The sequence below is a fragment of the Parus major genome, chromosome 10 (assembly GCF_001522545.3).
Source record: "Parus major isolate Abel chromosome 10, Parus_major1.1, whole genome shotgun sequence".
In the NCBI taxonomy this organism is placed as follows: Eukaryota; Metazoa; Chordata; class Aves; order Passeriformes; family Paridae; genus Parus; species Parus major.
The window spans coordinates 18,056,528-18,068,941 of record NC_031779.1 but is presented as its reverse complement, the minus strand read 5'-3'; the positions used below and the strand labels follow the sequence as shown (position 1 = coordinate 18,068,941).

General features: G+C 42.3%; 1 protein-coding gene and 1 long non-coding RNA gene across 8 annotated transcripts in view; one reads left to right on the top strand and one right to left on the bottom strand.

Annotated features, from left to right (window-relative positions):
* Positions 1-12,414, top strand: part of MEGF11 (multiple EGF like domains 11) — a 253,689-nt gene that overhangs the window by 210,242 nt on the left and 31,033 nt on the right. For all 7 annotated transcript variants that reach the window (XR_004498864.1, XR_004498863.1, XM_033516902.1 and 4 more), the window contains 3 exons: positions 5,497-5,643; positions 8,214-8,348; positions 11,654-11,782. Coding sequence is in view for 5 of the 7 variants with exons in the window: in XM_033516902.1 (XP_033372793.1) it covers positions 5,497-5,643; positions 8,214-8,348; positions 11,654-11,782 (411 nt within the window). In the remaining 2 variants the exon portion in view is untranslated. The remainder of the gene's footprint in view (positions 1-5,496; positions 5,644-8,213; positions 8,349-11,653; positions 11,783-12,414) is intronic.
* LOC117244913 lies at positions 3,425-11,686 on the bottom strand. The gene is made up of 2 exons (XR_004498868.1): positions 8,634-11,686; positions 3,425-7,208 (listed from the first exon to the last, which is right to left on the bottom strand). It is a non-coding gene; the product is annotated as an uncharacterized LOC117244913 (long non-coding RNA).

The window sequence follows — 12,414 nt, the reverse complement described above, 5'->3', positions numbered from 1 at the left end:
ATCTCTGCTTAGGAAAGCACATGGACCTAATCTCAAATACAATTTAAATAGAATTTATAGGGACAACAGAAGGGTAACAGCAATAAGAGCATCAGGGAAAGACAAGAGAATAAAGTTAAAGAAGACATGAATGTGTGATTATAGATGTGTGATTATCAGAAATAAATGTACAAATGAGGAGAGCAAGGCAGGATTCAGGGTGACCTGGGTGGGCTCTGGCCCTGGTCCTGGCTGGGGGTGCTGCCATGGGACAGAGAGCAGAGGGAGGTGCCCATGAGGTGCCCACCAGTGCAGGGGTCACATCCACTGAGACATTCCCAGACCTGGACCTTTTGAGACATTGCCAGTACCTTCAACTCCCTGCTGGGCCTGCCCACAGCCACCCACCCACCCCAGGCAGCCTTGCAGCATCAGTGGAGGGTGCAGGTACAAAGCACCTCTGAGGAGTCATCCTGCCAGGGACACGAGCCACCAGCATTCCACATCAAAGCCCAGCGTGACTCACCAAACCTCAGGCCTCTGTGGCATTGCCTGTAAAAATCCAGTGCCTATTTTTGCATGAAAAGCAGTTCTTTCCAAAGCTATTCAAATGCCAGAAATAAGAGATTATTATGACTTCATGTCATGTTGAAAGACAGGTGGAGGAGAGCACAATGTTTGTGTTGGATTCAAATGTCTGATGAAATCATTCCTGTCATTCCTAATTGATGTTGCATCTGTCTTTAGATTGGGACTATTGAGGGGAAAAAAAAAAAAGCTGAAGATCTTATTCAGAGAAATAATTACAGTTATACACTGGTAGATGTAAAATTAAAGTATGTGGGGGGAAGGGAACTATGTCCTATAATTTATCAAATTCCTACATCCCTGAAAAATAATTAGATGCTGGGCAGTGTTCAGGCACTGCTGCAGAGGCTGCTGTCAGGGGGATAGCAGTGGTCAGAAACAGACCACTGCTTCTCATTTATTCCATCCATTTTTGCTCTTCTATTGTGTTTGGAGTATTAGTTTCCAACTATCCAGAGACACAGCACAGAAACAATGGCATCTTTATTAAGAACCAGAGACGTAATCCCCAAGCACAAGTGCAATTGCAGAAGCTGGAGAGGGAAGAAAGGGAATTCTGCTTATGTCTGGCTTTCAGGAATTTTACCCTCCAAAGTCCTTCAGTGTGATGTAGTTATGGGCAGCACTAAATCTGCATTACTTTGACAAACTTTCTTGCAGCCACTGAAGATTATTAATGGAAGCAGCCTGTGAAGGAGCTGTTCAATAGATGCCTCACATCCCACTTGTATGGCCTGGGGGGGGTTTTCCCTCTTCTTTTTCTTGCTTCTTTTCCTGATGCTTGTGTGGATGTTGGATTAATCCATCACAGCTTGATTTGATTTGTAAATTTGAATACAAGGGCTGACTTCATCTGGTCAAACTTGAAGCTTCTCCATGTAAGACAGACACAGGTTTGTATCAACAGCTTCCCACTGCCAGAGGGCAGGGTTAGGTGGGATATTGGGAAGGAATTGTTCCATGTGAGGGTGGGAAGGCCCTGGCACAGAGAAGCTGGGGCTGTCCCTGGATCCCTGGAAGTGCCCAAGGCCAGGTTGGACATTGGGGCTTGCAGCACCCTGGGATAGGGGAAAGTGTCCCTGCCATGGCAGGGAGCTGGATCTGGATGATCTTTAAGATCCGTTCCCCACCCAAACCACTCTGGGATTCTGGGATTCTCTTCTTCCTCTGCCTCTCTCCCTGCTGCTTTCCTTTATCAGGATTATCTGCAGCTCCACGTTGGAAAATCCCTGCCCAACCAAATGGCTTCACCCTTGGGAAGTCTGGTTACTCCCCATGTCCCAGACAGCAGCTGCTTGGCCAGTGGGTAGGAAACTGTTCTGGAGGGGCAGGAGTTTGGAGCAGCTCTCCTGTGTGGCTGTCCCTCAGAACATTGCAGTTGTGCCTGCTCTGCTGGGCTCAGTTCAGCCCAGTTTGTTTGCCACAGTAATTGAGGCCCTTAGGGCTGCTTTTCCTCCCCACGCTGTGTGCAGAGGAGGTTGGTGTGGGGAAAGGGGAGTGAAGCCACTCCTGGGACTGTCAGCTAAATGCCATGTACAGAGCAGCCCAAAGGGAATCCCACTGGAGAACAGCCAGTGGTTCAGAAATCCAATATCCCAAATCCCTGCTGGGCCATGGAGACTTTGGCTGCTGTTTCACTGAATTAAAGCCACAGTGGGCTCTGCTCTTACCTGGGCTCTGCCTTACAGCAAAAGTGCAGATTTCTTGCCCATGTCCAGTGGATAACTACAGTTTAATATAATTTATATAAGTTATGTGGATTTCATTTACAATTCACCCTCCAGAACATTGTTTAAAAAGGTCTTGGAAGTGTAATTTTATACCAGTGTCTGCAATTGTGAACCACAGCCTCAGGCTGACAGATAATTCCCTGGTATCCAGGCACTAGAGTTTATGTATAAAACTGCTTCCTGCAGCTTCAAGGACTTCTGATAGTTGTCTTTCTAATTTCTATACAATTCATGTGAAACCAGGACTTTGTTCATAAATTAGGAATCTGTGGTTGTAACACGAGGTAATGCAGAGGTGTGTCAACTTCAGCAGTTTTTGTAGTTCTGGAAATTGAAAACTAATTACTTATCAGAAATGTTCATCAGCAAGTTCCTAAATAAATATTAAAGTTTTACATTACAGAATCTTGCTGCTTCACTGACTCTGACTATAAAGTAGCTGGGAGGGATGGACTCCCCCTTTACACGCTGTCAGGTTAGGGAATTGTAAAATTAAGGTGCTTTTTCCAGCACAATTCCATAAGACTTGCATGTCCAGATGCAATTTTAACTTCTCATTTATATTTGCAATTCAATGTGTGTAGGAGCCTTCAAAAATGAAGTCTTCCATGAGAATTAACTTAGAGTAATAAAAAGCAATAAAACCTGATTGTGGCACCATCTCGATTGTCTTCTGGAAATGGATAAATAAATAAGGGCTGTAACGAGTGGCAGTGGATTCTGGAAAGTTTCCTTTTCTCCCTTTCCATTTTGCTACAACAATCAGCTCCACAGTGACTCATTGCCTTCGTTAGGAGAGGGAAGACATCCCTCATTACTCATTACCAAAGGAAGGACTTTGCTGCTGCAAGGAACAGCCCTGGCATTCTAATTCAGGTACCTTCCACAAGAAAAGAGTCAGCGTCATTCTTCCCCAAACTTTGTCAAAAGAGACAAAATAATGCTGTTTAATTGTCCCTGTTTATAAATAGCCCATCCACAATGACAGATTTGTAATTTTAATGCTGCAATCAGGAGGAAAAACTCACCTTTTTCTGTGTTTGTGTCTGAATTTCACTTCAGGAAGCTCACGCTGAGACCCAAGGCTATAAATGATCATATATATGTATTTATAAATACAAAACACATTTATTTATTTCCAATTTATTGTCTGACTTTTTAATTACAGAGAACTGTGGATACAATACATAAATGCACATACAAAGCACTTGTTTAAGTAATCCAAGGATATATTTAATTTCACAGGGAGCAGGGAAGACTCTTTAAAATAATTGTTTTTCTTGATTTTATTAATACAAATGTTCCTTGTCTCTTTTCACAGTCCCTTTTTTCAGATTTATTTACTTGATATGAAGGAATTGAGCTTGAATTAAGTTTTTACTGTATTTTAATGTGCTTTTTATTAAGCTGTACAGAATAGTCCATGCCTCTTTATAAATAAGCTAAGATCATGCATTACTAGAAATCACATTTCAAACTGTACTTTTGCCAGACTTGGTTAAGATTTTCTAGGAAGGGACATTATAATTGTGTGATTAATCTTCAGAAAAGGGAAATTTTGGCTCTGCAGTATTTCTTACTGTGTTAACTTCAGAGATTTATAAAACCAACTTGAAACTGCACTGTAAGTGTGTTTATAATGACTTTTAGCTGATTTAATAATCCTCAAAGTTTGGTGACCGTACAGATCACAGCTCCCCAAATGCAGTGCATTACCTCTAGCATCCAGATGAAGTTATCAGAGTGGGAGGAAATTACTGGGATTGTGTTTCTGTGCTAATCCAGCCCCTGGGCTGCTTTGATCCCATTGTGCAGTGGGACGTGTGCATGGGTGATAAAGAACATCTCAGGGTGGGGATGGAAAAACATCTCAGGTTTAGGATGGTAAAAACATCTCAGGGTGGGGATGGTAAAAACATCTCAGGCTGGGGATGGTGAAGAACATCTCAGTTTGGGGATGGTAAAAACATCTCAGGCTGGGGATGGTGAAGAACATCTCAGTTTGGGGATGGTAAAAACATCTCAGGTTTGGGATGGTAAAAACATCTCAGGTTTGGGATGGTGAAGAACATCCCAGGGTGGGGTTGAAGCCCAGCTGGGGTGTGTGTTACCCCTCATCTCAGGGCCATGCTGGTGTTGGGGTTGTGTTCTTAGGAACATTTCCAGGCCAGTTTCTGATCCATTTTTGCTGCTGTTATCAGTGCTCCTGCCAGTGCTACTCCCTGCAGCTGGCACTGCTCAATGTCCCTCTTAGTTGATGATCCTGCAAACCCATCCAAGGAGCCTTGATCATACAAATAACCCTGCTAACTGCAGGTATTGGTACTGCCTTATCCCAGTGGAGTGAGAGCCTCTTGGTGTGCAGGATCAGCTCCTTCAATCACACTTAGATGTGACAAGCCATGGCACAAGGCTGCTTTTAAAAGTCACCAGTTTAAACAAAACCAGTTGAAACCATGCCAGAAGCCTCCTGTTAAGTTTTCTGGCTGTGTGCTCCTTTCAGTGTTCCCAAGCTTTGCCCTTCATAATAGTAAATATCAAACCAGCACCCTGGAAGCACTGGGAGCTGGATTGGCAGGTCTGTCTCTGTCTAACATGCAAATGCTCGGTCTTTGCATGTTGGATCAGAACTCAGTTCATTCACACACATCTGGGCAGCTCTGGCTGGATGTGGGGTATATGCACAAAACACCAGAGCACAGAGAGGAAACAGAACACAAAACAGAGCTGAATTTACTTGTGTTCAGTAATCCAAATACTGAACATGTTTGTGCAAAATCCTGATTTTTCTTTTTATGGTCTTCCAATTCACAACAGGTAAGTAATCAGGCTTCAATCAACTGCCTATTTCCAGACAGTTATTTGAGCTATTTTGTGACTTTAAAGCAATTCCTGACCTTCATCTCTTGGATGACATGCAGAGTTTCTTTAATGGTGCTGAGGACTGAACAGGCGCCCACTAACACAGAATTCACCTCTCTGGCATTTTCTTAATTTTCACTTTATTAAGCAGATAAAAGAGGAGCTGTTTCCTTCCCAGACTCCCTCACTGGCTCTGATGGACTGTGAGGCATCAGTCCAGCCAAGCATTTCTTTGATCACTGAGCGGAGTAAAAGTTGTGGGAAGCCTAATGTGTGGCTTTATTTACCCTTCTATACCTTATATCTTTTATATCCTTATATATTTATTTATCCTTAGGCATCCACTGTGACAACATCTGCACCCAGGGCCGCTGGGGACCCAACTGCTCCATCTCCTGCAGCTGTGAGAATGGGGGATCCTGCTCCCCTGAGGATGGAACCTGTGACTGTGCACCGGGATACAGAGGACCCTTGTGCCAGAGAAGTAAGATTTTCCATAGCTGGTAGAGGCAAGGCAGGTAGAAATGCTCTTTTATGACACCAGACAGACAAAGCCACAGTTTCTGAGCTGCTTTAACCCGTGACTTCCTAAAGGTAAAAAAGTCTGAAAATGCAACTTCATCAAGAAGTCAAAGCTCTCCTGCACAGAGCTGTGCCTTGTGTTTCTTCTTCTGATCTGCACCTGGAGGTCACAGGTGACCTGCAAGGAGGAGCAGCACCTTTACAAACCAAAGCTGGAAGGACACAGATTTGCAGTGAAGTCAGATCTATTAAACAGAGTCAGCCACCACCCTTCACATAATGACAAGTGGATGAGCGTTGGCATCAAAATAACAACGCAATGTTTTCTTATATACCAGAAAAAGAAACACAGCTGCCCAAAATAACTCCTGTTTGATGCTCTGCTGCTACATATTAAAATGTACCAAGCAGATAAAAGTCCTCTCACCTGCTTTATCTGGGAAGCTGCATTTGCCCCATAGGGACCCTAATTCACTGATCCAAACTACACCAACCATCTTCCCAGGTAAACAAGAAGTGGATTTGTCTTTCTTGGTCAGCATTTCTTCTTTCTTCTTCTTCCTCTTCTTCTTCCTCCTCTTCCTCCTCGACATTCTGCATGCCCAGTTCATATATCCCCTTTGATTTCACCAGTTACACTTGACATTAGAACACACTCATCTCTAAAAATAATTTGCAGCTGACAGTTTTTATTTAAAGCCATTATAACAATGACCTCTAGCACTGCTGTAGTTAATGGTCTATAAGCATTTCCATTATAAACCCCAATTTCCAGGTGCTTCAGCATATCTGTGTAGCTGTAAAACCTCTCTCCAAGGCTGAAATGTGGTGCTCAGAGCTTCAGGGAGATGAGGAAGAAAATGTTTTACAAATTTGAAAACCTGAAGAGTGCAAAACTTCCAGAAGTTAATAGTTTCTGACCTTTCTGAGATGAAAAAAACCCAGCTTAGTTCTATCAGCTGTTGGCATGCAGGCTACAAGAGCAAACCTTGTGGCCAGTTTGCAAGGCAGGGAATCAGGCTGCTCCCTGAGGATGTTTGCTGAGGATCTAATGGGGAGAAATTTTCCTCCCCACTGGGGTGATCACAGAGGGATCCTGTGGATGCTCCTGCTCTTGCCTCTGTGAGGCCTGGCAATCCAGCTTCCTTCCACCTCTTTTCTGGGATTCAGGTTCAAGAATACCTGGTGAACAGGAGACCTTGCTAAGCTTGTTCTCAAAATCATCCACATTTTTCTCTTAGAAATTCATTTAGAAACAGAATTTAGGCTGTACAAGGCAGAGCTGAGGATGATACTGAAGGTGATACTCAGCCAACTTGTTCTGTCTGTGTAATCAGGATTACATGAGACACTGGGATGCTTTAGTGCTCTTAAGACTGCAGAAATGTCTCCAGGAATGATCCAGGTTGTTTTATAGCTACTGCATCATCAACCAACCTGTCAGCTAAGCTCCAGCTGGAAATGTGCAGTGGGGTAAGAGCCTGACATCCTCTGAGAACATACAGTCCAAGAGAAAATTCTCATTTGCTGGAAAAATAGAACAGACATGATTTAGTAACCACTGAGCCAGAACTATAGAAGAGAGAATCACAGGAGTAAAAATAAAAACATATAAAGTTATTTTTACTGTCACTTACTTCAATTTAACATTTCTTTGTGTTATCTATTGCAGTGAATGTTTAGACAGTGGATGTTTTTTCACTCTACATACTCTACGAAGCAAAAATCTGCTTTTAAAAGAGCTACTGAGCTGTAATCCTGACTCTAAACCTGATGTACAAATTCTGTAATAATTTCAATCCAGGTTTTAGGCAAAACAAGCACATAAGTCATGGCAAGTTTACTCAGCTATCTGGTGTGATTACTGATGCAAGTCAGGTGATTTTCTATGGTGTTACATAATTCTCATTAATAGATTCTGTTCATCACTTGATGGCTGTTGCTCCTGCCATGAAATGTGTAAATGACTGCCCCAGCTTAGCACAGGCACCACACAGCTTTTGGCATAGTTGTTTTGACATAAAATATTGATTCCTAATACACCTTCTCTGATTTCTTGACTCAATTTCCATTTCCTTTTGAGTTTCTGTTGTCTGTACCCATGTGCCAGTGTTTCTTTTCCTATCTACCCTAAAGTCTTTGGAATGTGTTATTAACCATATCTGCAGTAGGCTGTGAGGTCTGGAACATCTTAAACTCCTGTTTTATCAAAGACTTCAGGTTAGAGAGACTCAAATGAGTGTCCTGAGAGAGAGAGGCTGCTGAGAACTCAGCTGTGGTATTAAATAGCCAAGGACTTCCATGAGGAAGAAAGGTGGGAATGTTTGAACACAGGAGCAGTTTTACCCAGAGCCTGCACTTTATTAGACATGGAACAATCCAAGGGGCCTCATCATTTCAGCTGTCCTCAAAATTGTGGTTGATAAATTAAGAAATATTGGTTTGGGATTAAGACAGACAGAGAATTATTGAGCTCTCAGTGATGAGAAAACGTTGGAAAACCTGTGACAGCTTGCTTTGTTGTGTTTTCAGTTTGCCCCCCTGGGTTTTACGGCCACCACTGCAGCCAGCCGTGTCCCCAGTGCGTGCACAGCAGCGGTCCCTGTCACCACGTGTCCGGACACTGCGACTGCCTGCCGGGCTTCTCCGGCCCTCTCTGCAACCAAGGTACCACCCCAGTGCCACCTCCCTTCCTGACTGTGTGTGCCTCTGCAGTGAGTCCCATCCCATGGTTCCTGCTTTTTTCCCTTGTTTCAGCACTTTAGATCCCAAGAAAATCTTTATTTCAGAGGGAACAGGCTAGCAGGTACTCAGTCACCCTCTTGTAAATACGATGTGCTTCTGGTTTCATAAATAAACCAGGTCTGCTACACTGGGTTGAAATGACTGTGGAATGGGACACCTGCTGTAAATACATCAGCATCCAATGGCTTCATTCTTCTTGCTCCTCACCTGAATGTTGACAGCACCTTCATGTGATCTTTGCAGCAGGATGGGGAGGTACCGGTTCAGGTAAAGGCCAGCTCAGGTGAACAATCCCAAGCACCCAGTTGTGCACAAAACCTCATTTACACCGTGCAGGACCTGGCTGGGAATAGCTAAAACCATGGACACAAGTGCAGGAGAAAGGAAATTTACAGTGAAGCAGAGAAGTGAGTTCATTTTCAGAGGTGAAGAGGAACTTCAGCTCCCCCAAACACCCATCACCTTTCTGTACCTTTGAAAGTTCCATATTTAAATCCAGGTTTCATTTTCATCCTAGAAATACCCACAAAATCACTCAGCACTCTCAGTTGCTGCATACTGCAGTGGAGGTTTCTACACAGATATTTAAAAGAAGTGATTTGTAGTGGCCACTACCCCTGTGAAGTCACCATCCCTGCCAAAATTGAATGCCACTTTCAATGACCTGCTTTGCAGTAAGCTGGGATTGCAGGGAGCAGTTACCCAAAATCATTAAACATAGATTAAGTATAACCATGTTTTCTGGGGTTTTTTTTCCTGTGCTGTATAGTCAACTAAACATTACACCAATTAATTTATTAAAATGAACGTATTTCAGTGAATTTGTCCATTTTATGTGAAACGTTAGCCAGATTTCAAAGCATAAGCAGGTCTAATTATCCTCTTAAGAAAACTATTTTATTTTTTGCTCAGATGTTCAGCACTTCTGGTTTTACTTTGAAATGTTGATCTATCCAGCAAATTAATCTTAAAATATTCATGTCCTAATTAAAATCAATTTGTGTTGCAGTTTGTCATAATGAGTTAACATGTAACTTTATTTTGTAGAAAGAAAAATGCTAATTAATTTTCCATTAGAAAAACGTGAAATGAAGATTTCACTTTGGAATTTTTATCTCCTTGTGCCACTGGCAGCAGGAACTTTCTTGCACCAGCAGTATGTGCATGTGAGGAGCTGTGTAACCCCCAAAACTGCACAGGTTGACTCAGTTGTGCCAAGGATTCTGAGCTGCAAACAGCTAAACAGCTGTTTTATGAATATCTTTCACAATCATGGAGCAAGATGGGTTGATAATAACTTGTTATCACTGCTAGAACACACCTGACATCCCACAGGGACTTTGGGAGTCCCACTTCAGAGCTTTTTGAGCTAATTAACATCCCAATCTGTGTTGTACAGTCACGTTACTGCTGAAGAAAGCAGCATTAGGCCTTGTTTTACAGCTCTCTAAAAATGATTGAGACATTTAAAAAGTGCTTGAATTTGGATCTCACATATTCACAAGAGTCACTCTGTCAGTCCACAACCAGGTTGTTTAAATTAGGGAGAACAACCATTTCATCATCCCTCTGTGCTGACATTCCAGAGGGCATCATCCCATTTCCCAGAGCCAAGAGGAGCTCCTGTGGAGGGAACCCCTCTGCCAGCTCTGCCTGTGTGCACAAAAGCACCAAAGTGTGACCTGATCCCTTTGCCAGCAGCTCTGTTTGGATCACAGATCTTGCCCTGATCCATCAGTATTCCATGGTGCAGAACAAACCAGCTCCTCTTCCAAGGAAGTCCTTTGAGAATTATGGTTTTTCTACATACAAACCCCAGCCTACAGCGAGGTGGTGCTGCCAAAGCACCACCCTCCATCTCAAAGATGCCATAAAACAGTGCCTGCTAGGGAGAAAAAACATAAAACAGGAGCTGGAAGGGAATAATGGTGTGGCTTGTCCAAGAGCCTGACAGATCAGTTCAGGTTTTGCTGTCTGTGATAGCAGAGTTCTGCTTTCCTTCTCTCTCTCTGCATTCCCTCCATCGTGGCTGCTGTGTATTGTGTTTAGTTTTATCTCTTTTCACTTAGGAACTGTTCTGTTTAGCACACAGTGTGAAAGCCAAACCCAACTTTATCCACTCCTACAGATAAGTCCTATAGAAACACAAGGAGAAAACAATACTCTGCTGTAGTAAGAGCAGAGGATGGCATATTATATAAAAGCCAATGAATCACAGCTCAGGATTTCAATCTGTGGCTGATTCACAGTCAGGATAGATTGAGGTCACCTGCAGAGACTACTTTTGAGAAAGTGAGAGAGGCTGAAGTGGTAAAACAGCTGCATAATTCAGGCAAGTGCCTTAATCACTTTTTTGACATCGCTATTATTTACCAGGATACAAGTCCAGTTCCATTTGTTACTCTCTTTGCAAAGATGGACTGTATGTTTTATCTTGTTTTGAAAATACATCTGTTTTTGTCAGGGAACACAGCCAATAAGAGCCCAGAAATGAAACATTTCATTCATTACTAAGCAGAGCTTTCCATCAACTTTAACGTTAAAGATTTCCAATAATTTGGTGGGAGGTTGAAGATCTACATGTCTATTAGTTTCCTGTCACTGTGCTTAGGATGTGAGAAGATGACTCTGGAAAAAAATTTAAGAGTTTCTTTTCTTCCAGCTTCACTTAGGTGGGCACACAGGGAGAGGTGCTGATTTTGTTGGGATGCAGCACATCTGTTAAATAGTTCTCAGTCAGATATATAACATACATAAATATATATGTGTGTGTGTATATATATATATATATATATTTATATTTATATATATAAAATCCTTGGAAACCAGAGCAGTCCCAGCCACTCACTTGTGGCTGCTACTCACTGAATTCTCCTCAATTTTTCTTGTTCTCTTCCTCTCCTAATGACCCCTCTTCTCTGTTTTTTCTCTCCTCTTCTCATCCTTCCATACTGCCCTTCAATAATTGCAATCTTCTGACTATGTTGGCCTCATTTTCCAGCAGAAAAATGGATTTTGATACAACTTTTTCCTATTGTTTTTACTCCTGGGATGCAAGCAAAATGGGCTCGATTACTTTCTGCCTTTTCCTGCTTTCCAGAGGAATTTTGTTTCATCAAAGAAAAAAACGTCGTAATTAATTTTATCTCTAATTGCTAAGTGTCGAGTCCTGTGATTTCCTCACATTCCTTTTGAAGAGCCTGCAATAAAGTGCTTTGTGTTTTCAGTGTGTCCCAGTGGGAAGTTTGGGAAGGGCTGTGCTGAGGTTTGCCAGTGCACTGAGAACGGGACCTGCAATCCCATCGATGGATCGTGCCAGTGCTTCCCGGGCTGGATAGGGATGGACTGCTCCCAGAGTAAGTAAAGGGCCATTTTCCCACCTCTGCCTTCAAATACCGTGTTTTTGTGTTTGTTTGGTGCTTTCTGAAAGTTAAAGACAGATTCTGGGGAAATCCCTGTTGTATTACAGCCAGTGCCTTACTCTCTTTAAGGCTGATTTCTTTTAATTAATCTAAGTTAGCTTTGGATTGAATTAATTTCTGCATTTGGAGTTTGCAGAAGCTGTGACTGGCTTTTATTCCAGGAAAGGGAGGTCACAAGCTCTTATCAGAAAAGAAAGCTCCATGCTCCTTTTTAATTTCTAGCTGGATTCCTTTTTATTTATTTTTTTTGAAATCATTTTCTTTCAGCTATTACATTTAGACATTATTAACCAGTAAATGTTTTCATGTACCAAATCCCTAGAATTGAGAAATTAGGCAGCTGAAATATTTCTATTAAATGTAATTTAATTGTAAAAGTCAATGTGGCCTTGTAGGGATGAAGGATTTCTTCCTGAAAATTGCCCAGGTAGAAGATTGGCATTTGCTGATCCCAAAGTGTCATTTCCTGAGAGCATCCCTTAATTGAAGCTGGATCAGAGAGGGAGGCAATATCCGATCATTCAGAAATGTTACTTCATATTCAGGATACAACTAGCATATTAGAC